Source organism: Corvus moneduloides, chromosome 2, assembly GCF_009650955.1.
Source record: "Corvus moneduloides isolate bCorMon1 chromosome 2, bCorMon1.pri, whole genome shotgun sequence".
NCBI lineage: Eukaryota > Metazoa > Chordata > Aves > Passeriformes > Corvidae > Corvus > Corvus moneduloides.
In genome coordinates, this window is record NC_045477.1 from 115,096,065 (window position 1) to 115,122,982 (window position 26,918).

General features: G+C 42.6%; 1 protein-coding gene across 1 annotated transcript; it reads right to left on the reverse strand.

Moving 5' to 3' along the window:
- Positions 1–14,012: 14,012 nt before the first annotated feature.
- Positions 14,013–21,307, reverse strand: DYNLT3 (dynein light chain Tctex-type 3). Its single transcript, XM_032100908.1, has 5 exons — positions 21,204–21,307; positions 20,169–20,210; positions 18,226–18,349; positions 17,201–17,278; positions 14,013–16,221 (listed from the first exon to the last, which is right to left on the reverse strand). The coding sequence occupies exons 1-5, from the start codon at positions 21,231–21,233 to the stop codon at positions 16,145–16,147; spliced, it is 351 nt and encodes a 116-aa protein (XP_031956799.1). The 5' UTR covers positions 21,234–21,307; the 3' UTR covers positions 14,013–16,144.
- Between the last annotated feature and the right edge of the window lie 5,611 nt (positions 21,308–26,918).

Sequence of the window (26,918 nt, forward strand, 5' to 3'; positions counted from 1 at the left end):
CTACACATGGTACTCAGCAGCTTTGTCAAGGCTATCAGGCACCAGGACCCTGCTGCAGTAGCACCAGCAAGGTTTTCTAAAAGTCAGGGCTGTCTCAGACTTGCTCTGTGAACCACTGAGAGAAGCAGCACAAGAGGGGTGGCACTGGATGGTTGAAAGCAGGACTTGAGGGAGCTCCATATTTCATTGATGAGGGTCAATTGCCACCACAAAATTCTTCCTTCTGTCTTTACTAAGCTCCCTATTTGTTGGGAGCCAAAGTAAATGAGATAATGTGCTTGCTCTGGCAGCAAGCTTTCACACACTGTTGAACTTACGCTCTACCTGAGTTTACAAAGTGGATTGAAGTCTGATCTCTGCTTCAGTTCCAAAAAATTAGCTACTCAAACGACAAATTTTTCTTTTTTCTGCTGAGGGCAAGAAAAGCCAGTTTTGGATTATTAAAATAACTGTTTCAGCTAATGGAAGCAATTATGGGTTCAATTCAAAGTAACGGGATAGAAAAGTTGGTGTCACTTACGGCCTCAGCCTGGGATGTTTTCCTTCCCTTCTTATATAATTTTTCTCTGTCTTCCCATGTGTAGTCATATGAAATAAGCAGTTAATTCATCGGTATTCTCACTCTCCAATCCACTGTAGTTAGTCTTACATTTAAAGACTGTGACCCTCTAGGGTGCCGGGCAGCTCTGGCTCCCAATGGCTTCATCTTGACTTTGGAAACTGGAAGGGGGATTTGGAGAGGACATGGAACTGGGCCATACTCAGATAATGTATTCAAGCAAGAACTTGATATGTCTGGGTCTCATCTAGCCCCACTTCTCTCTGCTCCCTACTTGCAAAATGTTAATATGGGCAAATGAAATCCAAGTTTTCCTAAGTTTTAACCTACAATAAAAGTGCTACTGTGCTTGGTGGGACACCATCCCATTTGAAAAAGAGACCTTCCTCTTTGAAGTCTTGTAAGACCTTCCCTGCTAGGTGGGGATTTTCTGCCTTTCCATTCTCACATGGTGGGTTAAACCAAATTAGAAACAGAAAAAAAAAAAAAACCATAAGCTGCCTATGAAACACAACATGTTTTTGAACAAAATGAAATAATATTAGGGTCTCATTATGGCACTTTTTCTGAGGATCCTGCTCTTTTTTGGAGTACTTTTAGCAAGTTAATGTTGACTGCTTATATTTTTTCATCTTTCAATGAGTTCTTTGTAGAATTCAGAGCCAAGTGTCCGAACACATAGTTATATATGCTCAAAGGAATTTAGGAGCATACATTAAGATGCTACAGCTGTAAGGGTTGGCAGGATCAAGATCCTCGTGCCTGACTCTGTAAAACAGCATCAGTTACACAGACACAAGCAACAGTATTTACTTGTCATGAACCAGACGTTCACTTTTGCATTTGATACAGATGTTAACAACCTACTGGTCTCATTTACATTCACCACACACAAACCAGCCCAGACTAACAGCAAAATTAATCACAGTGGAGTGGAAAATTGTTGAAAGACTTGCTGAAAGATTACAAATGCTTTCCAGTCCCATTCTGCACCTCTGCTGGCCCCTTTTCCTCCCTTCCCACTGGTACACTTCTGCCTGGCAAACTGGTGCCTTTCCGCCCCGAGAGCTACTGCTGATTTCTCTCTGTTCATTTCTTCTACCAGTTGCTGCTGCCCCAGCTTCACTTGTCCATTCCTTCCTTCTCCCAGTCTCTGCAGATTTCCTCTACATCTCCAGCTCTCATGATGTTTTTGCCAATGTTATAAGTGCTTGTGCCCAATGCAAGTTCAGGGAGAGACACGAGGGCTTCAGCCCGAACTCCAACCACTGCAGTGCACATCTCACAAAACATGGTTCTGCTGCAGCCTCCCCTGTCACTTCAAACAGACCAGGGCAGTAACCACCTCTGGATTGCCAAACCAGACTGTTTTGGACCTCTCCAATAATATGATCTCCTCCTTCTTAATGATTTTAATGCTAAATTCTAAAATGAAAGAAATTTGTGAGCTGCGGTATTCTAGATTTTCAGCGCGTGTGAGTCAAGTTTTGTACATTTATCCTGTAAAAAAAGCCTTCCTTTTGACTTTTATTTCATTTTCATTGTTCAGAAATGAGGGACCAAAATACTGAGCCACCTTGCAAATCATTATCATAGAGGGAGGAAGGGATGTAGGAAGGAAAGGCCAGTGAAGGAGGAATCTCTACTCCTTGGAAGGGATGTTTTCTTATTCTGGAAGTGATCTACAAAGCAAAGTGTCCTGCAAGGAACTTGTAGGTCAACTGGGTTTAAGACCAAAAAATATGCAAATACCATTCACTGTAAGTTTTATGACCTTTGCAACAAACAAATTGCAGAGACATATTTGGCCAAGTCATCTTTCAAGTAAAGTGTGGATGCTTCCTGTGTTAGTTTTGACTTTTCACACTCCTGTGAGTTAGACTGGGCCCTGCAAAGGTCGGGGATCTGCACTGTGGCTTTGCAAGATTCTCTGTGAATGATGGAGAGCACTGAGAAAATTCAGGTGGAATTTTCCTGGGTGCAGAAATGACATAGGGAAGAACTGGCACAAGGCAATTGCCATAATCTCCTTGCAGTTAACAGGCCAAAATGTAGCTGTCAGTACCAGTGTAAATAGCAGGGCATTTTGGCACAGAAATTGTCCAATTTCAGGTCACAGGCTCTTCACCTCTATAGACCAAAGAGTTTTCTATCCTGCAATGCCATGGAGCCAGGGCATAAGTGAATATCCCTGCAGGACAACCCAAGGCCGGGATACTTCCCATGAGCAGTCAGTGAAGGCAACTGCTGCTGAGGTTTTATCACTCTCCCTGCTTTTTTCTTATACTTCCCTTTCATCTGAGGCTACCAGTGCTAGCTCAAGCCTGTTTTCAGGTGGTGAATTCACTCAAGCCCTCTGAAACCTTACCCTTGCTCAGACAGCAGAAAGGAAATAATCAGCAGAGACTGCAAACCAACTGTGAGAAACACTTTCTAAAGCAAATTCTCCTGAGGAAGCAGCAAAAGAACCCTGCAGGTTGTGAGCAGCCATTTTCTGACTCAAAATTATGAAAGTTCTTCTCAACAACTGTTAGAAATTCATGCAATACTCCCACTGTAATAAAGCTGCAAATGGTTAAGTAAATATGTGGATCATTGTCCATCACTGTTGTTCATCTCACATGCATAAATTAAGGACCTGATAGCAAAGACCTATCACTACAAGCCAAAGGAAATAATGATAAAAACTGTGTGTAAAGGGCAGCAACATGACTCACATGCATAAATTAAGGAATTGATAGCAAAGACCTATTGCTACAATCCAAAGGAAATAATGAAAAAAATTGTGTGTAAAGCACAGCAACATGAGTTGCAGTGACATTCTGCTTGCAGATGACTAACTGATGCTCAGTTTCCCAGTACTAGCTTGTACTCATTTTATAGGAAACCTCTAAAGATTATGGTCTCTGCCCAGTTGTTGCTGCACCTGGAAGTGAGCCATTTCCCCGCCATTTCACATCTTCTGAGGCAGGGAGCTGAGTCTGTGTTGCAAACATAGCCAGGGAATCTTGCCTCAAATTAGTCATTGTTGTTGGTAATTTAATGAATGTTCCAATGCCTGTATTTGCATTAATCTGTCAGATGATCAGCAGGTACCACTGTAAAAGCCATCATATTAAATGAACTGACTCTGTGGGTTTGTCTGTTGTGTAGCCTCACATCACTGCCTGGGGCATCCCAGCAGCTTTTCCCCAAGCAAACACTCTGAACCCCCACACTGTCCTCCTGGGTAACCACAGTGATGAGTGTTGGCCTGAGCACTGCAGTACAGGGCCAATACACCAGTGTATTTACAGCATTTCCCACTGCTCCTTGTATATAGCCTGCAAAAAGACAATATCCTATTAAAGCCCTTTATGCACTGCTGCCCTCTGTAAGTGCTTTATGCTCTAAAACCTCCATGGGGTGGGGTGGTTAACTGTGAGCAAGCAGGGTACAGGTAGCAGTGACGGATTAGAGAGGAGATCTTTGTAGCAACATTTGGGGAGAGATCTTGGAGGGAGATTATCACAGAATCATACAGTGGGTTGGGTTGGAGGGGGACCTTGAAGATCATCTCATTCCAACAACCTGCCATGGACAGGGACACCCTGCCCTAGACCAGTTTGCTCAGAGCCCCATCCAACCTGGCATTGAACACTTCCTGGGATGGGGCAGCCACAACTTCTCTGACAACTTGTCCTGGTGTCTTACCACCCTCACAGTAAAGAGTTTCTTCCTAATATCCAATCTAAACCTACTCTCTGTCAGTTTGAACCCATTCCCCCTTGTTCTGTCACTCCGGGCTCTTGTAAAGGGTCTTGCTGCGTCTTTCTTATCAGCTCCCTTCAGGTACCGAAAGGCCACAACTTGATTACCCCAAAGCCTTCTCCTCTCCAGCCTGAACAATCCCAATTCTCTCAGCCTTTCCTCATAGCAGAGGTGCTCCATCCCCCTGATCATCTTGGTGGCCTCCTCTAGACCCTCTCCAAGGTCCTTCCCGTGCTGGGACCCCAGAGCTGGATGCAGCACTGCAGGTGGGGTCTCACCTGAGCAGAGCAGAGGGGCTGAATCCCCTCCCTCACCCTCTGCCCACACTGCTGTAGATGCAGCCCAGGGTATGGCTGACATGATGACAGACACTATATGAGTCTTAGCTTGTGAGACTGGGTAAAAAAATCCACCATCCCCCAACTGTTCACACTGCATAAAAAATCTGCATTTCTCAGACTTAGTCAGAGGGTGATAGATATAGGCAACTGACTACCAGGAAAATGTACCAGGCACACTTGCGTTTATGTAAGCAACAGAAACCAGCCCCAAACCCAAGAAAATTATGAAAGCCATCATGTTACTTTCAAGTCATTTGCAAAGACTAAGCTGTAACCTACTAAGATGTCACTTCCCCTTCAGAAGTAACAGATGTTCCCTCCTTATTTAGGTAATGTCCACAGCCCTTTAATTTCTTTCAAGCTGTTGAGTCTTCCCCTACCAAATGATGAAAACACTCTTCGTTACCAGCTAACAGGGACAGCTTTTGCTTTTGTAACTACATAAGGAATGGTACAGCAGAGAAAATACTGGCAGGGCAAGCTGGCAAACAGCTGCCTTACATGCCAAATAGGTATTTACTCCTGCCAAGGAAAGTGTCTATGGGGAAGGTCGCCCAGGACTTTGTGTACCTTGTAAATGTCACACAAGCTACAAAGGGAACCTCTCACCTCATTGTCCTGTTCTCCACCCAACTCAAGAATGCATTCATATTTTAAAAAGCTAATAGAAAAGATTTCTTGTGAATAGAACTACCAAACTTTCTTTTCTTCCATCCATACCTGAAAAAGTATTTTACACTATTGTTGATTCTTCCGTTTTCATCTTAAACTTTCTTCTCTCTGACTTCTACCTCAGTGTGACTCTCAATGTTGCGGGTAAATTTTCTAAGCAGGAAAGTCCCTACCCCTCAGTTGTTGTTGCTCCCAACACTCAGCACCAACATGCTCAGCAATGACCTTCCTCAGAGACCTTCATCTCTGTCCTCATCTTGAGACAACTGCTGGGCTCAAATTCCTTTCTAGGACTGCTGAGTTTGGAGTGCCTGATATTACTTCTTTGTGTTCCTAGGACTGGCTGTGTCCATCCATTTCAGTTTTCTCTCCACAGTCAAACTGAATGGTTTCGAGACTGTAGTTGGGATTTTCTTTTATGTTTGAATAATATCCAGTGTAGCTGGACATAGTTCCAAACTTGGTGCTTCTGGATGATACAGTAATAATACTATGGGAAGAACAATACTACTGGTACTGCTATTGTGGACAACCAGGAACACACATTCCAGTGGCTACTGTTTGAGCAATGCTTAAGATCAGTTTCCAAGCTAGGCTTATTTGTTTAATCTATTTTCCTAAAGAAATGAGACAGGAGCTGTGGGAACAAACAGATTACTGAAAAAGGGAGAGATGGAGACCAGATTTTGTAAATTCAACTGCATTTCAGGGCTGGCTCTTTGAGTTGGAATCTGGAAAACAGAAAGTAAATTGGAAGGTCAGTTCTTTCTTCAGTTTCTTTTTTAGTTTTTGGTGTTTTCCATGCCCCTTCACACTGCTTCTCTTCTTTGCTTTTCTCACTTTCAGGTTCAGCTTATAAAGAAGAAAACATTGTACAAGTTTTTATGAGACTGTACAGCCCCTTGACCAGCTGCAGCAGGTGGATGAAGGAGGTTGGAAATATGTAACACCAACTTTATATTTAATTCACCAACCTCTCTTCAATATCAATAGATATCATTACTGTTGTGGTCTAATACATGAATGTCAGTCCTGTGTCTCTTCTAAAGGGAAGGCATTTTTAATAGCAGCAACACTGCTATTAAAAGTATGTAATATCTGTAGTTAAGCATGTGTACAAAAGCTTACTTTTACTGGGCCCAACAGGTAATACCAAAACAGTCCAAGTCAGAAGATGGGCAGGTGACTGTTGCACCCAGCTCACAGCTGCAGCTGTGGCCCCGAGTCTGAAATTCCCAGCAGGGAAGAAAAAAGAGCATCTGTGGGGTATCTGCGAGCCAGCAAAGACAGGCAGTTGGCAGCCTCCTGTTTCCTGGAGGCTGTGAGAATTTCACAGAAAATATGGGTTTCAAGAGGAATGGCACAACCATAACTGCCCCTGGCTGTTGTGTAACAAATTTCTGTTACATGCTATAGCTACGACTCCTAAGCCTGCAGCTGGCTGGGGCATTTCCTCCTTGGCTAGCCCCACCCCAGCCACCCCAGCCCACTGCTCTCCTGCTGTAGCTGTGCCTGGAACCAGCAGCAGCAGAACTGCCAGAGAGGTCTGGGTTTGCTTCATGTGGAGCAACCCATGGAGAGCAAACTGGAAAGCACGCGTTTTCCAGTTGTTATGCAAATGAAACCTAAACTTTGCACAGACACACACGGACGGCCCTAAGGCAACTGCATAAGTTGCTTATGATGTCAAAGCAATGCTACAAAGAGGTGAGCTTGGAAGGTCTCATCTCTGATCCCTAAGCCTCAGCTGATCCAGATATAAACCTTAAATTAAAGCTACTCAATTCCTTCCTTTTCAAAACCAGCTTTTGCAAAGCTTTTCCCTACAAAAAATCATTTCAACTATCATTCAGAGGACCTGCAATGAGTACCATGAAATAGGCAACTATAATTTGCTCACAACATCACCAGTCCACCCAGCTACAACTGTGCCTACTGTTTAAGATTCATTTCCTAAAATATTTAACTCAAGCATGAACACTATACAGCTACTACAGCATTGATCTGTGAGGTTCTTACATAGTCTTGAAGATATTTTAGATGAAAAAATGACCTCACTTGAAACCCTGCAGCAGATTCTTGTGAGATTTGGCCAGACCACTTTCAACAGCTGCTGTAGAAGCTCACACAGCAAGAAAAAAGCCCCCAGAGTTATTGACAGAGGTTGGATAAAGCCATGACAGCTTCAAGCAGAGTGCTGTGAGCACTGGTAGAGGCAGCCACAGCCTTGCTGTTGCCTCACCCTCTCACTTCTGATGGCTAATACCTAAATGCTGAATTTTATTATTTCTGGTCAGGATATTTGTTTGTATGAAAGCTGTTGGAGTCCTTGTCTTGATACCTAGACATGGGTGAAGTGGAAATAAGCAACAAGAGATGAAATTCTAAATGAACAAAATTGTCTCAATGACTCCAAATTTTTAGGGAAATGGATAAATAAAAAGAGATGAACATACTTAGATATATATGTGTGTGTGTGTGTGAGATCATATTACTTTTTGTCAAATAAGGATTTAATTTCATTCATCACCCTTCCCCCAACCTCTAATTTTACCCAGCTGGTCATGAATAAACACTGAGTAACGGATGCCTCAAAAATTGCAGTAAACTACAAAATCACAAAGCAGGGCATGTTTAATTTCTTCCTAAGGTGGTTAAGCATATATGGATGTTTTGCAGTTAGCATGATAATGTTTCATACTCTAGGAGGTGCTGTTCAGAAATTATTTTAATTATATGCTATATAGGCCCATGGGAACCTGCTGACTAGAAAGATGTTTGAACATGTTGCATCTGAGCCGGTTAAGTCCATCTCACCACCTCCCCCCCGGATAAGGGATTTTAATGGCTTTGATTCTGAACTCTATGGTCTCAATGCTGTGAAGCCTCAAAAGCATAGATTACAAACTCTGTCATTAATTTAAAAATATAATAAAAATTAAAATTTTAAAATGCTGGTGTCACTACAAATCTTCCCTTTCCCTTTTGCTTCAAGCACTTGTGCTCTGTGACCCTGGCTGCTCCTTTGCATGAGGGTGACTGTAAGTGCCTGACACAAACCATAATAACCAGTGAGGCGTTTCCGTGACTGATTCCCCTTTTCAAGTCATTCTAGGTTAGTTGTGGGATGGGAGTTTCAGGGTGTCTGCATGTCCTCTAGCATGCAATGGGGATACTGCACAGCTGCAACACGTGTATCAGACAACGAGGCCGGTGGAAAAGAAATATATATGGATGGATTATTGATAGATGTTTCAGAGATGTTTATTTCTCCAGCTGCATGGCTGGGGCTCTGCTGAGGAACTGCTCAATCACGGGACCCGAGGGTCCTTGCCCGCGCAGGGAACACAAAACAACCAACGGGGAACGAGGCTGAGCAGGGGCAGGGAAAGCCCGTGCCTCCCCTCAGGGCCCCTCTCCCAGGGCTACATGGCAGGGGGGAGGGACCCTGACATTTCACCCATTTATTTTTAACAAAAAGAGATTTAAAACTTAACATTGAAAACAACTGGATAAACATGAGATAACAAGGACAGTTTCAAAACAAAACAAGCCACCCTCTTGAGTCTTTTAATGTCCAAATGGATATTTTCTGAGCATGCTTTGTGGGGAACTGAGGCAGGAGAGGGTTTCTTCAATTTGTACCTGTTGGAACTCTAAACAACAATAATTAAATTCTTCCCTCCCTCTCTTCATTCCTCCCTCGACATCAGAGAGGAGTTGCAGGGAAAGGGAATTGTATAGGGAAGCCATAGGATGAAAAACTGGTTAGGGATAAATTGGGGATGGGGTAAACTTAGGAAAGGGTTCATATTGGGTATAGGGTAAAAGGGAAAGGTGGGATTAGGAAAGGGAGGCTGTACGGGGTGCTTATAATGGGGATATTGTCTAACATGACTACGATTTTTAGCATATATACTGCCTTTCACAGAAGCACCACGAGGCCCAGTGACCTCTGCTGCTTGTAACCCTTTCTTTCCTCACACTATCTTAAACTCTACTACTTCTCCACCTCCTAAGCTTGGGATATATTTTTCAGGGTTATTCTTTTTAATGGCAGTTCTATGAACGAATAAATCTTCCCCTGTATCATCTCGTGTTATAAATCCATAGTTGTTTTTGACATTGTACCATTTCACAGTTCCTGTGATTTATTTGCTAGAACTTCCTCTATCACGTGCTTGCATGTTTGTCGTGACTGCTCATGACCCTGTTTCTTTTTAGAAAACTTTAATGTACAAATAAAGCTGCTGCCACATATGTATCCTGTGTCTGAAAACAGATTCTTGGTGGAACATGTGAGCTAAAACCTCCAGTTACTCAATGGTGATTTAGATTCATTGAAGTATAAAAAAATCTCCTTTTGTTTGGCTGCAGCCGTCTGTGAGGAAGAAACCTTTCCATACACTACCAATGTCCACAGACACTCACCTGGCATAGACCCAGCAGGCAGAGCAGCTCACAGGCAACAATATCAGGTATAAATGTGACTGCACAGCTTTGGAGCCACTGTACAACTGGGTTTATTGCTGCATTTACAGGATATTGCATCTGAGCTCAGATACTCCCAGAGAGACAAACTGGTGCTGGCTTTGAGCTGGGAATGTCCTGCAGCACACAGGCAGAGCTTCCTGAGTCAGAATATTCTGATGGGGGTGTAGACTGGCTCTGTACTTGTATCACAGCATGACTGTGCTAAAAAACACCTCTCCAAATTAAATGGGAACAAAATGACCTGGTGTAGCGGGTTGAGTTCGAAACCGGGCGGAAACACCAATTAAATGTAGTGGTTTTGATTCAAAATATCCATTATTTACTTATTTTCCTTCTGTGAGATAAGAATTAGGAGAAAAGCAAAGCAGGCACAAACCTTAAACAGTTGCAGTACAATGAAAGAGCTTTATTACTAACAGAATTAAAAGTAAAGAGAAAACAACAAAACAAAATTAAAGTAAATCCCCCCCCCCCCCCCCCCCCCTTTCCAGCACTTCTCTCTTTTTATCCAGCTCACACAAGGGATAACAGAACATGGGATGTTAGTCAGTGTTGCAGTTCTTGAAAAGTCTTTCTCTTATGCTTAAGGAAGAAAAGGTTTTCCTTCAGTTGCACGTGGTTCCCAAACTGCCACCAACAGCACACCCGCCCGGAAACAAACAGTCTGCTGTGTGTAGAACATCTCTCTCATGAAGAATTTTACAGTTCTTTCATACTACAAAACATGGGCCATCACATGGGGTTATTCATCTTTTTAAGGATAAGTTATTTTGGCCTGCACACAGAGGCTTTTCTTCGCCACAAGTCTCTAACAGCCTCTCACTACTTCTATATAGCCTGGCATAGGCATTCTTCACAATCTTCACAGGCACACGAGGATACTCCATCCCCCCATGTTCTTTCATTGGATTAAAGAGACAAACAGTTTGTGGTATTACGGTTTCTTACCACGGCATGCAAGAAGGTTTCTTTTAAGCTGCGCGCCAGAATTGCGGCACTGCCCTCTTCTCTCCCGTCGCCATTTCCAGCTCCGTCCCACGTGACTCACTTCTCTTTCTCTCTGACTCTGAAGCCGCCATGTTGAAGGGTGTTCTTGTTCAGGCTTTACGGTGGGGAAAGCCTCGCTCCCTCTGTGCTGCTGGCTGCACGGTGTCTTCTTCAGTTCAGCACGAAGTGTGCTGGCTGCAGACAGGAGGCTCTGCCGGCTCCCGTTGACTCCGCCGGCTCCGCATGGAGAGGAGAGGGACCCGCCTGTCTCCAGAAGCCGCGCTGGATGGGTTTAGCTGTGAGCAGTCCATGGCTGGTTTTAGCTGCCTGCGGCTCTGGGACAGTCCCCCCCAGCGACCCAGGGTCCGTGCCGTGGTGTTGAGAAAGGGGGAAAGGGGCAGTGGCCCCGGCCCGGCCCAGCGGGGCCGGGAGGCTCGGAGCCCCCCCACCTTCCAGCAGGCGAGCTCCGACCCAAAAAAGGGGAAGTCCCGCCTTTCTGTGCGGTTTAAATATGTAAATTGTGAGAAGCGTAATTGGTCTTAAAGACTGTCCATCAACTCAGGGTCAACCCAACACATTCCACCCCTCGCTTCTTAAAATTTACATATCCAAAAGTTACTTAAAATAGCAAAACCAGAGCTAAAAGAAAACAAATTCCATAAACCTCCACCCCTAGAATTTTTACCACTACTACAAAGCAAATTTCTTCTATTATTCTACTTAATGTTATAACTTTCTACTTGCTCTGCTTATTATTTTCTCCTAATTAATCTTCATCTCACAGCGCTCATTAATTGCCCGCATTCTCCACCATTGATGTAGCGGGTTGAGTTCGAAACCGGGCGGAAACACCAATTAAATGTAGTGGTTTTGATTCAAAATATCCATTATTTACTTATTTTCCTTCTGTGAGATAAGAATTAGGAGAAAAGCAAAGCAGGCACAAACCTTAAACAGTTGCAGTACAATGAAAGAGCTTTATTACTAACAGAATTAAAAGTAAAGAGAAAACAACAAAACAAAATTAAAGTAAATTCCCCCCCCCCCCCCCTTTCCAGCACTTCTCTCTTTTTATCCAGCTCACACAAGGGATAACAGAACATGGGATGTTAGTCAGTGTTGCAGTTCTTGAAAAGTCTTTCTCTTATGCTTAAGGAAGAAAAGGTTTTCCTTCAGTTGCACGTGGTTCCCAAACTGCCACCAACAGCACACCCGCCCGGAAACAAACAGTCTGCTGTGTGTAGAACATCTCTCTCATGAAGAATTTTACAGTTCTTTCATACTACAAAACATGGGCCATCACATGGGGTTATTCATCTTTTTAAGGATAAGTTATTTTGGCCTGCACACAGAGGCTTTTCTTCGCCACAAGTCTCTAACAGCCTCTCACTACTTCTATATAGCCTGGCATAGGCATTCTTCACAATCTTCACAGGCACACGAGGATACTCCATCCCCCCATGTTCTTTCATTGGATTAAAGAGACAAACAGTTTGTGGTATTACGGTTTCTTACCACGGCATGCAAGAAGGTTTCTTTTAAGCTGCGCGCCAGAATTGCGGCACCGCCCTCTTCTCTCCCGTCGCCATTTCCAGCTCCGTCCCACGTGACTCACTTCTCTTTCTCTGACTCTGAAACCGCCATGTTGAAGGGTGTTCTTGTTCGGGCTTGACGGTGGGGAAAGCCTCGCTCCCTCTGTGCTGCTGGCTGCACGGTGTCCTCTTCAGTTCAGCACGGAGTGTGCTGGCTGCAGACAGGAGGCTCTGCCGGCTCCCGCTGGCTCCGCCGGCTCCGCATGGAGAGGAGAGGGACCCGCCTGTCCCCAGAAGCTGCGCTGGATGGGTTTAGCTGTGAGCAGTTCATGGCTGGTTTTAGCTGCCTGCGGCTCTGGGACAGTCCCCCCCAGCGACCCAGGGTCCGTGCCGTGGTGTTGAGAAAGGGGGAAAGGGGCAGTGGCCCCGGCCCGGCCCAGCGGGGCCGGGAGGCTCGGAGCCCCCCCACCTTCCAGCAGGCGAGCTCCGACCCAAAAAAGGGGAAGTCCCGCCTTTCTGTGCGGTTTAAATATGTAAATTGTGAGAAGCGTAATTGGTCTTAAAGACTGTCCATCAACTCAGGGTCAACCCAACACACCTGGTCAGACTGCACAGGAGGCAGCAAGGCACATCCCAATAATCAGGTAAGAATTGCTCATTACAGGAACTGCTCTCAAATTAGAACAAACCCTGTCTGCCTCTATATGGCAGCCACTGTACTGATGCATACAGGCTACCAGGAGCTAATGTTCTCCTTTATACTGTATTTAAAATATCAGTGTGCTGACATTCACATCCAACCCCACATTGCCTTGCTGTGGGCTGGGATTTCAGCGGCTTCTGTGAAGTGCTTTAGATTGCCTGAATCTGAGTTGAACACATCAGACTTCATACTGGTGGCACAGATCGAGTGTAATGGTATCACAGCCATCAGAAAGGTAATGAGTCACTGGCAGACACCCGGCAGGCAATGAGAAGGAAAGTAACAAATCTGCTCCCTAACTTTCACACTTCCTCTGTTTACATTACCAAAACCTGGGTGGGAAGAACAGCAGGTGTCTTTCATCATGAAATCATACGTGGGAACACACAGCTCCATACACGTGGGCTGCACCTTAATGCAAACCCTTCTGTCCCATTAAAAAGACCCCCATTGTTAACCATAACTCATACCCCTGATTGCCACAACAAAGAAAACTTGTATTTATAGAAAATACCAGTGAAATGTTGTGGGCTTTCATAGTCTGCAATTCATAACTTTTATTCTTGAAATTAACTATTTGGAAAAGCAGATAATAATGTTCAGCATTTGTTAGGAGAGTTAAAAGTAGCTCTTTGTACCTACAGAGTGGGGGAAAGATGGAAAACTAATTAAGTTTACTAGGATGTGATGCAGAATGAAAATACTTTTCCCAGTTTCACAACAATTTTTCTGTAGTAAAAAAGCTTTAACATGCATCATCAAGACACAGTAGGGGGAAGAAGTCTGAGAAATGAGTAGACCAGAGGTGTAAGAAATTAGGGCAAGCCTGGGAACAAGGCTTTGACAAGATCTTGTGTCTAAAGTGCAGCTTCAATGTATTTCCCAAGTTCTCACTGTTATATACAAGTGAAGGGAAGTAAGAGGAATATTTTTCTCAGTTACTTTTTATATTGATCAAAAACACAAAGCAAAAATACAACTAAGGCAAAACTTTATTTTTTTGGTAGAAAGAAAAATGAAACAGTCATATAATTAAGCAGTATTTTCTAGGGTTCTTCTGCAGGAGGACCTTCACCAAGCCTCATTAAACTGATAGTCTCACTCAGTGCATCTGGCTTTCAAGTAAAGCAAAAATACTAAATGAGATTACAAGTGGCTATGTGGAATATTTCTTCTGATCATTGCACCTCAATACCTATAAAAGGAGCACAACAGCCACCACTGTTTTTACTCACCCACTTCTTCAACCATACTGATCAGACCAAACCTTTTCCAGTTGCTACCCCACATATTTTTTTCACATTGCACAGTCCCAAATATGGTAAAACTAATGTATTTTTGTCAGTTCCACAATTTGGTTCTTGGATGCTCGTACCTAATTCAGAAATTTCTGTTCTAACCCAAACAATGCTTAATTATTAATCTACATTTGAAGGTCAGTACAACATACACATACATCTTAACACTTGCCTTTGGCAAATGCAGTGTTACAGTATTCATTTTACTCGCACTTCGGTAAAAGCAGAATTTTATTTGTCTGCAGAGCAAGGTATTTTGAACAGTATTGTAAACTACACATACACAGGGGTCCTTCTGTAGTGTCACACTAGCTATACATGTACACAATTTAAGCAGCAAAATATTCTTTAGCTTGCTCTTTGCACAGGACACTTGTTTCATACCCTAATAGTCAGTTATCTGAAAAACAACCAAAACCAAACAAAACTGCGTAATAGTGCTTTAATATTCATTTCTTAAAATTCAAAACAGCCCTACAGTAGCTGTTAGGTAGTTACCAGCCTCTTTCAAAGACATACAGTATAAACAAAAAACTCTATCCTTAAGCAGCATCTGAGAAAACAACTTAATGCAGCTGCCACTTAGTGGCAGCAATCATTTAGGCATTTTTGGTATTGATACATCTCTTTATCATATAATTTGTGCATTTATCAACAAAAATGTAGGCCCCAATCCAGCAAATACTTGCAGGTGTGCAAATGCTTTTCTTCCACGTGGAATACTTCAAGTTAAGACTCATCAGATGAGCAAAGTTAAGAACTTGCATAAATCTTTAAAGGAGGGGAATTCTTAGTGCTCAAAACTTTACTTCACAGGACTAAAATCCAATTCTAGACCTAGAGAACGTAGGAAAAACTCTTAGAAAGAACAGATATGTTACTTTGATAAATGCTTTCAAAGCTAACAAGAGCCTCTAGAAATGTGTGTGCCTTCTCACTGATCACTTTAATCCTACTTGGAGTGTGGGTGCAGTCATACTGCCCTAGCTCCTGGCTACTGCATAAGGAATCAATAAAGTGCTTGTCACAAATTCTATAATCATGGAATAAAATCAAATTTAAGTACCTTCAGAATGTTTTCAGGTCTATAAATGATGAATTAAGGGCTGGTGTCAGATCCCCAGCATGTTTCCCTGAATTGCTAACAAATATTATGCTCTTCATTTGAAGACAAATTAGAATTCTGCTAGGACTGGGTATATTTCACCTCTGTCCCAGCAAAGTTCTCCTCTGCCTCCAGGGGAAAAGCTTACCTGGATTTAGTGTCCATGTAAACATCCATGCTTCACCAAAAAGTGATGCTCATGCAATTTCACAAGCACCAGCATTCAAAGGGAGAGTTTGCTTTGTTTAGTGAAGCATGGAGAACCAGTATTGTTTACAGTATATCCACTCTGAATTGCGTTCATAATTTGTTCCCAAAGGCACCATAATCCTGAGAGGTCTTGCTTGCCTTTTGATATTTCCTTTGATTTGATGTGTTTTGTTCCTCTGGAATAAAATATCTTTGATATTAGCTTTGACATAAATTCTACTGATCTTTGTGGCACCTTCTCATTAACATACTTCTAAATATTTAAATTACTAAAACTTTCTCTTTAGATAGATACATATATATATATTAAATTTCTTTTGCTAGCTTTCACATAACTAATCTATGAGAACTGGCTTAGACTGTATGCTCTCTGTAGAGAACTTCTGTATGCTCCTCATACAGAAACAAATAAGAGTTTGAAATATTTAGCCATATGTTACGATGATTTTTTTTTTAAAGGCTTCGGTGTTGCTTCTATTTCTCTTCCAGTCAGCTACAGGATAATAGCAACAGCAAATACATTGACAATGCAGTTCATGGTTCTGTTTTCCCATCTCACTGTGCAGGTTCCTGGAAGAGATTATTGCAAAATTAAAATAGAATTCCATTGTCTTTACTACAGTCACGTTATTGCAGTGTAAATTATGCCAGATTAGTATAAATATTTAAATTGTAATTTAAGGGAAATATGTCATCTTGGCTATAAAGAGACTAAACTCCTCCAAACATTTTCATTAACTTATACATTGTTTGCTACCCAACATGAGCCTTGAATGCTTAAGATAGTTAACAGGACAACACCATTCCAGTATCTTTCTTTAAAAGCTGGACTTGCAAAAATCCTTGAAATTCCCATACTGAAATTGTCATGACAGTCAGACAAGAAATCAGACAAGGAAACATGAAGATTAAACTGTGCTTGTTTACTTAACTTCATATCATGATTTTTTTTTAAGCTTGGTTGACTTTTTGAAGCTCTCTGTTTTAAACCTTGCACCCTCCTCTAAAAAGATCATTCTGAATCTGTGACAGACAACAAATTATTGTAATATTGTTTCCCTGTAATATTCTCAACCTGTGAAAAAGTCCATTTAGAACTAATTGTGAAGCAATACAATGCATCCAAAGCCTGGCTGACAGTTAAGCAGCTGAAACACATACTCTAAGTCAAACTATTTCTACTTTTCACTAAGTTCTTTTTTCCTCCAAAGTAGCTGTCCCCTCACAGCAGGCAGATATGTTTAGGGCTACCCACATGTATTTACTATGAGCAACGTTTTCTGCCGCTTCAGCTGAGAGAATTAAATGTTTTGACTCTTGTTTCAGAATGAAAGGCTTTCCTATTCCCACTTCTCGCAATTTACAAAGCAACTGCTCTTAATGCAGGCACTGACTGGTAACATTTCTATTGGGATTGTAAACAAGCATCTCATCCTGAAAGATACTGTTTCCACAGCCACTCCTGAAAATGTTCAACCCAACTACTACAGCTGAGCAAGAAGTAATGTTTCTCTGACCACAAATTTTCTGTTCAGACACAGAAACTTACCATCAGTTGTGGTATCCCAGAAGCATGAACTTGCTGTGTGGAGACCAGCTCCACTCCTCTGCATCACTGCACAGGTAACTGCAAGACACAGTCATAAAACCAGGGAATTAATTATTAAAGCAGAAGAGGTGAATCACTCAGCATTTACAAACTCAAGCCAGTATTACATTTTCAAAGGGCTGGCACGTGGCATTCAGGTAAGACAAAACCTTTTTTGACAATCCCTTTGCCCCCAGTATTTTCCTTAAGAACTTGTTACTTATTTCATCATTATTTTCACTCACATGAAGACAACAGCTTCAACAAAACACTTGCTAATAGGATTATGGGTTTTAATCTTTTAAACTACTTAGATATGGCTTGGCCCATCAGAATGGGATTGCAGGTGCTGTCCTCACAGGTACAGCAGAAGTCATACTTGATGAGAGTTGTTTCCCAAAAATACTTATTGACCCCTCTCTGAAATCACACCCCAGTAATGTGCAGCTTTTCTAGATGGACCTGCAATGGTCACAAAAGTACTGACAACCTGAGTCCAAGACTTTCAAAACAGAACAGAGTGTAAACACTTGCCATTACATCAGCACCCCACAAAAGGGCCAAAGTGGCTTAAACTTTTTTATTTACCTTTTTCCTTCCACAGGTATACACATAAATATAACGGGACATGACCTTGCATACAGGACTAAAGTCTTCCAGATGTTTGTATTTATAGGAGGCTTAATCCGACTGAAAATTTATTTAAGGTAGCAATTTTTTCCTGAACTGACACTAAAAGGTTGACACAATTGTCTTGGGGTTGCTCAACAATCAGGAAAGACCATGTAACATGTAATCTGTGTTAAGTGTTGCCAGGATGCTCAGCCCAGGTAAAACTGCCACAGCTTTACCGCAGGTATTACTAAAAATCTGTGTAACAGAAGAGTTCAGGTACCTGCTCTGCTTTGTTTATAGGGTTCCCCTGAACCTTTTGGCAATTATTTATTGTGACTGCCTGTGGTACAAGTACAGCTGCTTGTACTTACCAATGTACTTATAGGTTTTCCCAAGTTTCACCAGATGTGTCAGCGACTGTTCTACTATAGCAGCAGTCCATTGGTTGACTTTGTTGTGATTATAATCTGCCTTGCCTAAAACACTTTCTATGCACTAAAACAGAGGGGAAAAGATATTACAGTAAACATACTTCAAAATGTAGAGTCTTAAAATGTTTTGCATAATCTGAGGAATTTTTTTCTGACAATTAGGTTACTTTAAATCACTCAAGCTCATCAAGTATCAGTTGCTGAATGGGAAGTCAAATGACCCTTCTTGAAAATTTATTTTTAGTACATATTTATCACAATATCACAGGAATAAAAATGAGGCTCTGACTAAACATTTCTTGCAGGAAAGGCCTCAGCCATATGATTTGGATACAAGTGAATGGATCTATTAACCAGTGAAAATCCTAACGCTGTTCCTAATGACTGCCTGCTCCAGCTTGGCTTTCAGAAGCTGCTGTAATGGGGATGACACTACTCAAATCACTAATCAGCTTGGGCTGGCCAACCTTTCAGCAAGATTCCAAAACCTTTAGAGCAACAGTGACAACAGTGAAATGCACATCCCTGCTTAAAAGATGGGAAAGGTATGAGAGATACTCAAGGATCGTATCTTGCAGCACAAGAAACATCTGAGCTGCTTGAAAATTGGATGATCTCTCACAGCTACAGATTGGCCAGTCTTGCTTAAACTTAAAATGATTGAATAAAAATCCTTCTCTCAAACTGTAACTCTTAAATTGCATTCTCTGTTCCTAAGAAATTCAGAATTGTGTGCTGATGGATACTTCTTAAAGTTGAGGAATTCGCTTAAAAAACACAACCCTGGAAAAGGTGAGGGAAATAAAACTGTGTTCTCCTCTGATTCAGTGAGATGTATCCCATGCACTAATCCTCCATTAACAGGCTGTGTAAGAGAGCTGTGTCCCAGATTTTGAAAAGCTCAGTTAATTCTGACCACATTGTACAAAGTTGGCCAAAGGAGTCAGCGGAAACAAACATTCACAAAACACAACAGAAGGCAGAAGAGGGACAAGAACTCTCAGGGATTTTGGTCCTTCCAGAAATGTACCCAGTGCTGGAGCTCCTTGGCCCTGGTTAAGCTTCCAATAAGAGGCAGAAACACTTGGCTTTACTCCCAGTGCCTGAAGACTGTGTCACACCGTATTTGGCTTTACAAGGCAGGAACAGTTACATAAAGGGCTGAATTGTTGTTTATCTGACATCCAAGAGCTTGCTGTTGTGTACTGGAGCAGCTTCAAAAGTGCAGGTGGGAGAGGACCTGCAGAGCCCCTCTAGAAACTCCTGTCTCAAAACACTACTTCCCCACAAAACCTCAGAGCATCTGTAAGCCCCAGGCTCCTCATTAGTCACTCTCTAGTAAGTAGGTATTTAATTTAGACTATCAGGCTGCTCATTCCAGCCTGTTCTTTCTCTGTAAAAATGTTTTTTAAAAGCTAGAACAAGGAGCTCATAGAGTGCAACCTCCCACACATGCCAAGGCTAACTCCCAAGTCCGATAACACTGTTCAAAGCCTTGTCCAGTCAAGTTTTAAAGATCTCTAAGGATGGAGACTCCACAAGCTCTCCCTGCAGCCTCTCCAGAGATTGGATTCTGTCTAGCTGGATATAGGGGAAAAGACAAATCAGAGTGAATTTCCCTTGCAGCTTGTGACTGTCACCCAACTCTTTCCACTGTAATGCAAATCTGGCTCTCCTCTCATCTACCTTCTCCTCTTTAGGCAGTTGAAGACAGCAATCAGATGAACCTTAAAGCAGCTCCAAGTTAATCACTGTCTTTATATAAATACAATTCTATATCATTTTATATTTATCTGGGATGGTCAAGAAAAATAACTGCTTTCACTACAGTGCAAGGTATGGTAAAGAATTTCTTTAAAATACAGCTGTTAGTTAAAACATACCTCTTTAACTATGTTGTGGGCCTCATCAGCATTGAAGATCATCTGCAACAGAAGTTAATTATTGTCATTTTTTGTCAGAAAAGTAAACAAAATATAGTTTTACTCTAAGGAACTGATTAGGGTCTGGTTATTTGCATTGTAGTCTGTTAGTATAATTTTTAAATCTTACTTTTTTCCCTCAGTTCCATGCATATATTATTTAGTATTGCTTTTCTAGTATGCTTGAGTGGGACCAAAAAGCTCAGACCTCAGTGAACTTCGAAACAGGTTCACTTTACATTTTCCGTAAAGATAAATTCCACCATGTCTATGCTTGTCGTGCGAATATTCTCCAGGAAAAACTAAATAACAAATCTTCTCCTCTGGGTCTTAACCTGTGTTTTTACTGGAGTCACAAACTTGCTAACCCACAGGTTACCTCTTGCTTCCCGAGGGTAAAACACGGTTTTGCAAACCTAATATCAAAAAGACTGGTACGCACAGTTATTACCATACCCAAACACCTTTCTCAAGCACAGAAAAAGCTTGCAGGTTTTAATGCCTCCTATTTTCTACTCTATCCTGCTCATGGGCACTTGGCTTGGCTCCCAAAGGAATCACAGCACGTTCCCTTGTGCCACCCGCCACTTCACAGCCACGAATTCCAAACACCTGGGCAGGGGCAGAAACCTCAAGGGCATTAATGTTTGTTTAGGGTTTTGGTTTATCTTTAAATGAAAACTGGTGGCCAGAGCCCTGAAGCGGCGGCCGGGGAGGGATCGGCTCCTCCGCTCGAACCGGCAGGACCATCCCGCGGCTCTGACCGGGCCCGGCACTTCTCGGGGCTCTCCCAAGGAAATGGGATTTTTCCCCAGGAAAAATGGCCGCGGTCTGACAGCCCCGCGGCAGCGTCCCGCACCGCGGCTCCTTCCCAGAGGGAACATCCACCCGCAGCCCCGGGCAGGCCGGCGGGCCGCGGGCCCGGCCCCTCCGGCGCGGGGGGCTGGGGCGGGCGGAGGGTCCCGGGCACCGCGCCGGGCGAGGCGGCGGCCTTACCTCGTCGTTGTGGGGGTGAAAATCCTCCATGGCCCCGGCACGGGCGGTGGTGGTTCCGGCAGCGGCGGCAGCGGCGGCGGCAGCGAGTCCTGCGCGGCTCCGCCTCCGCCGGGCGGGCAGGGCCGGGCCGGGCCGGGCCGGGCCGGGCCGGGCGGGGCTCCCGCCGGAGGCCGGACCCGCCCGCACCGCGGGGACCGGGAGCGGAACAGGCCCTGCCGAGCCGGGAAGAGAAGGAGTGGAAAGGTCCCCAGCACAGCAAGGACAGGGACATGTTGGAGAGAGGCCAGAGGTGCCACCAAGTTGGTCAGAGGGATGGAGGAAAGGCTGGGAGAATTGGGGCTGTTCAGCCTCCAGAAGAGAAGGCTTTGGGGTGACCTAATTGCGGCCTTCCAGGAGCTGAAGGGAGCCTACAGGACAGATGGGGCTATTTACAAGAGCACGTGGTGACAGGCCAAGGGGGAATGGCTTCAAACTGAAAGGTTTAGGTTAGATATTAGGTTAGATATTAGGTTAGATATTAGGTTAGATATTAGGTTAGATAGGTTTAGGTTAGATATTAGGAAGAAATTCTTAACTGTGAGGCTGGTGAGGCACTGGCACAGGTTGCCCGGAGAAATTGTGGCTGCCCCATCCCTGGCAGTGTCCAAGGCCAGGTTGGACGGGGCTTGAAGCAACCTGGGCTAGTGGAAGGTGTCCCTGCCCATGGCGGGGTGGCTGGAACAAGATGGTGTTTAATGTCCCTTCCAAGCCAAACCATTTTCTGATTCTGTGACTCTCTGAGCGAGTGCTCCTCCCCTGGCCCCTCCGCCGGGGGCAAGGGATATCGGGGCTGCCGCTCCTGCGGCTCTCGGCATTGCCGGACAGCCTGGCACAGGCACTGCGGGTGAGAACAGTCCCTGAAAAGAGCGGAGAACTTTTCTCTGTTGTGTTACTGCTGTGGGGAAGCCCTTTGCTGGGCTTCAGAGCTCGCCCAGGAGCGGCTTCTCCAGAGGAGCCCTCACACCCCTCTGCGTTCGTGCGTTCCCCTTCCTCTCCCTCTTCTTGGAATGAATTTGTGTCAGTTTCCGACACAAAGTTACCATTATGCACCGGTAATGTTGCCACCAAAGTTACAAAAATGGCAACGTTTAATTTCAAGTTCTTTAAATTCTCCTTCATTATAAAGAATTGATCTTGAGTTTTATTTCACTCAATACACATATACACACGCACACACATATATATAAATATAAATACATCAGATCTTTGCTGTCTCTCTGAAGTTGCCTGGGAAACAGGAAAGGCACCTCGTACAAAACTGCAGAATTTTCAAAGGGCGGGGTTGTTGTTTCTGTGTGGGTTCTTTAAATTATTACTATTATTTTTATGGGGGGGGGGGGTCTTGAAATATTGTGTAGGTTTCTCTCCTGTGATCCGTCCTGCATTTTCTCCTGATTTCTCCTTTATTTCCAAACCAGATTAAACATGACGGAGAAGACCAAGGCTTCTAGTTTCAGTATCAGTGGAATATGTTTGGACATACAGACACCTATTTTAGAAAAGAGTCTCTTGTTCAGTCTTAATTGGACATTCTTTGGAAAGAATGTGTTTGAAAAACATGAAAGTACAGGGGGAAGTAAAACTAAGCATTTTTTATTGTCCTGTTCTCAACATAGCTTTCATGTCCAGTATTTGCTAATGGCCATGGAAGGAGAAAACTGAAGACTAAACCTCTTCAAAAGCATATCTTTATGAACAAGTGCAGATGGATGTGGTCATAGGAAAACACATGAAAGAAAGTCTCCTGCAGTATAAAAGGTTTGGGGTTTTTTTTCTGTGATCTCTGCAGTATTTTTGTGAGCTAAGCTAGGGATGAAACTGCATGCTGGTTTTTAAAGAAATAAAAGCTAGTGGAAACATTTGTTGTATATGCATTGGCATCCTATAGACAAAGCTAACAGTGCTTAAATAACTTATCCTTGCATCCTGTGGCTTTTTTTTGTCCTTTATATCTTTCAGAGATCTCACATCTTTACATTTGTATCTTTAGATGCAGTACAGTATCAAATGAAAATAGTTCCTAGGCTGTTTTTCTGTTCTGTTTAGAAATATTCAAAGAAAAATAAATTTTTGAAATATTGTCAATAATTACATCACTGAATTACATGGAAAAGAAAGAGGCTTCCTGAATGACTGATGAATGTGTGTGTGTAGGTTCTAATGCAAAAAAATTGCTTATCCTTCCTCTCCAGCTACCCTTGGTAGATAAGAGAATAGCAGGAGGTCCAAGGAAATGCTGAGTCCATGAGGCTCAGCTCAGCATCCAAAGAGCCACTAGAAAAATAACAAAATGACAAAACTAAATTAACCCAGGAAGTTTTACAAATAAACACTCAGCGTACCCATGAGCATCCAACACAGATGTGTCAAGAGTATATGTCAAATAACCTGATTTTATTCTTTGGTAGGACAGGTGGTTTAAAGGATGAAGAGGAAATGCAGAATAGGTGTGTTATTTTGTAGTAAATTTGTCTTTTTATGCCCCCCCACATAAGAATGTATAATCTGGGGAAAAACTAAACAATCATTCCTAATAAAGGTTTATGAAAGTAGAAGGAATAAATGCAAGAAGATGAGTGGGTTTTTGCTCTAAGGACTAATTAGTATTAGTCACAATAAGTTGAATAATGGAATAAAAAGAGTGCCTATAAAAGCTTGTTATTGACAGCATGTTGAAAGAAGTTGCAAGCACGCTGAATGACAGGATCAAAACTAAAAATACTGAATAGCTTGGAGAAAACAACAACAAGAGATTCCATAAAAATTATAAAGTACTGTCTGTAAAACCTGGACGTCAAATGCACAAGTACAAAATGGGGTCTAATTGTCTAGGCAGCAGTGCTGCAGAGAAAAATATGTAATTACAACAAATAGGAACCCAAGTATGACGTTATAAATAACTAATTAAATTGAAGGGTACCCTGAAAGGCACAGAAAGCAGTCATTTTGTTCTGCTTGGTGTTGATCAGGAATTGAATGTAACTCTCAGCCCAGTGTGATGGTGGGACAGAGAGAAGAGTAATTCTTCCTGAAGGCAGCACCAAAAGGAAGCTTAGAAAATGTGATTAGTGGAGGAACTGCATTTATTTTATCACCCTTGTCCAGACTTCTTTATAGACGTCTCTGACTGCACAGTGATTTACTGGAAAATGTAATTAATGAGCCAATGCATGATGAAAGGTAGGACCAGAAATAATGCCTTTAATTAGAATTCAAGGAGATTTATGTAAAATATTAAGAAAAAAAAAATCAAAGGATAAGAATAAGCACTGAAGCACACCTGCTTTTGAAATCACCTTCTCTGGATCAATAACACATTGTTAACATCTGCCAAGCATCTAGGTAACCTTTAGAGAGGAGGAAGTATTAAATAATTCTTGAGCTAATTTTAGACAGATTTATTCAACTTTCACAACTATTGAGTGGTTACTTTCCTTTCTTTCCTAATAAAGTCACTATTTTTATCTAATATCAATAACATAAATCACCATTATTTTCCTTTTTTTTTTCTGAGGATGACTAATTCTATGACTGATTTCACAAGAGCAATACTAAATTGTAATAAGAAGCCAGCACACTTCTTTTCAGGAGGCGTTACCTGATAACTTTGCTTAATTCTTTATTACACTACTGCAAATTGCAGACTGGAAAATGTAAATGGGTTGGCAGTATAATCAGTTCTGAGAATTGTGATAGGAGATGTGGAAAGTGCTGAAAGTGATGGCTCAGAAATACAACCGTAAATGTGAAAAAAGTGAAGGCTTTCATCTTTCAAATGCAGAACAGGAGCTTTTAACAAGAAAGAGAACAAACAGTGAGGTTGAAATTACTTGTTGATTAAAAAGCAAATATTTGAAGAGGATTTGGTGCTCTGGAGAGGTGGCAGGCTGTGCAGATCCTACACTGCCTGAGCACAGCCAGGAAAAACTGTGAATACTAAAGCAGCTAAAATAGTCTACCTCCTGTCTTGATTTATCCTTTACATTGCTGTAAACATTTTAAACCTCCACATCCACATTAAACTGTGGAATACAGAATCAGTAGAATTCTGTTTAATTTTTCTGACTTAGTTCCTAAGCTACACGTGGCTGGGTGCTGGAGGAAGGATCACAGTGTGCTGCTCTTGTTCTTGCTCTCTTCCCACACACTCACTGCTCAGTACCACAGGGATTGAAACGGGATCAGATGGACTCTTGGGATAATCACTATGGCACCTCTTTTGCTGGCCAGATCAGGGATGCTTGACCCCAGCAGAAGTTTTAATTATTTGATTATCTGAGATTTGGGGTTTTTTTTCTGAGAGTTGTTTTAATATTACTGCAGTGACTTGCTAGAAGTTCTTTGAAGAGCTGAATGGCCACTAAACAACTGTTTAAAAAAATTCTTTGTTCTAACACTGCAAGTCAGAAGCATTATTGATCCATAACATGGCTACTCAAACAGGAACCACTGAGCTGGAGGGGGAGCAGAGCACTGCCTCCTTCACTTCCTAAGCTTTGAAACCTGCTTTAGCAAGAAATGGACAGAGCAGTGTCTTGCCTTTGTGTCCAGGAAACTGTACAAACATACAGGGATGTAAAATATGTACAAATTCTTGGGAAAAAAACTTGATTAACATTTTAAATTTCTACTTCATGAGAAATGCTGACATTTCAGAGCTTAGAGTTTCAGCAGATATTTGAATGAAATGACGTTTGTGGGAACTGCTCACCTGCTCACCGAAGGCAAGATGTTTGTTGTGGCTTTCATGACAGGACAAAACAAACCATGATAAAAACAACTTGCACACTTTCACACTGCATGCACACATTCGAGTTAGAGCCACCTGCCAGCAGCAAGCAAATATTGCAATGAAGAACAAAAAGTTTTTGGTGAAGGTAGGACAAGATGTAGAAAGAAATTGTCTAAAGAACTGATTGCTACTGTACATGGCAGTGATTAATCAGTGCAATGAACTACCTCAGGAGAGGTTGTTACTTTTCCTTAAGGATGTTCTCAGGATTTTCATGTTCATATAAGCTTCCAGCATCTCCAAAATTAAAGCTGGGGAGAAAACAAAAAGGGAAAGGATATGAAGAAGAGCTGTCCTGGGAATCAGCTCTTCATTATTTACCTTGGCACCAAACAGAAGAAAAGTTAGTGAAGTATCTAATTAATCTTTCCAGTTTTTAAATATAGATGTTAGCCTCAAATAAAGAGATAGAGGGTCTTAGGCTTGTTGATACAATCAGTGGTGGTCCTTGAGGACAGTTCCCTCTGTTGCTTTTATGAAATAGGCGAACTCTTGCCTATGGAGAGAACAAGATACTTACGGCTTAACACAGGGATCTGATTTCCCACTTTGTTTCCTTCTGTGCTGACAGTGAGGTCCCAAATAATGGTACAAACCTTCTGTACTGAGTTTACATGGTGATGTGTTGGCTGTGGCTGGGGGGCTGCAGGGGTGATCTCTGTGACAAGACACCAGGAGCTGTCTCCATGTCAGGCACAGCTGGTTCCAGCTTCCTTAAAAATGGATCCAGCACTGCTCAAGGCTGGGCCCATGAGCCAAGCTCTGCCTCAGCCCAGCACACAGACAGACCACAGCCCCCTCTGCACATCACAGCTGAAAGCAGCACTTTTCTCCAAGCTGCTGGCTGTCAGCATCACTTTATTCAGCAATACTCAGCAATTAGA

Excerpts from the sequence above, each read along its gene's own strand:
- DYNLT3 (XM_032100908.1), bottom strand. The coding sequence starts at position 21,233 with ATGGAGGATTTTCACCCCCACAACGACGAG. Across the intron at positions 18,350-20,168 it reads CCCACAACATAGTTAAAGAG|TGCATAGAAAGTGTTTTAGG; the intron begins GTATGTTTTAAC and ends CCTCTGTTTTAG. Across the intron at positions 17,279-18,225 it reads GAAAACCTATAAGTACATTG|TTACCTGTGCAGTGATGCAG; the intron begins GTAAGTACAAGC and ends TGTGTCTTGCAG.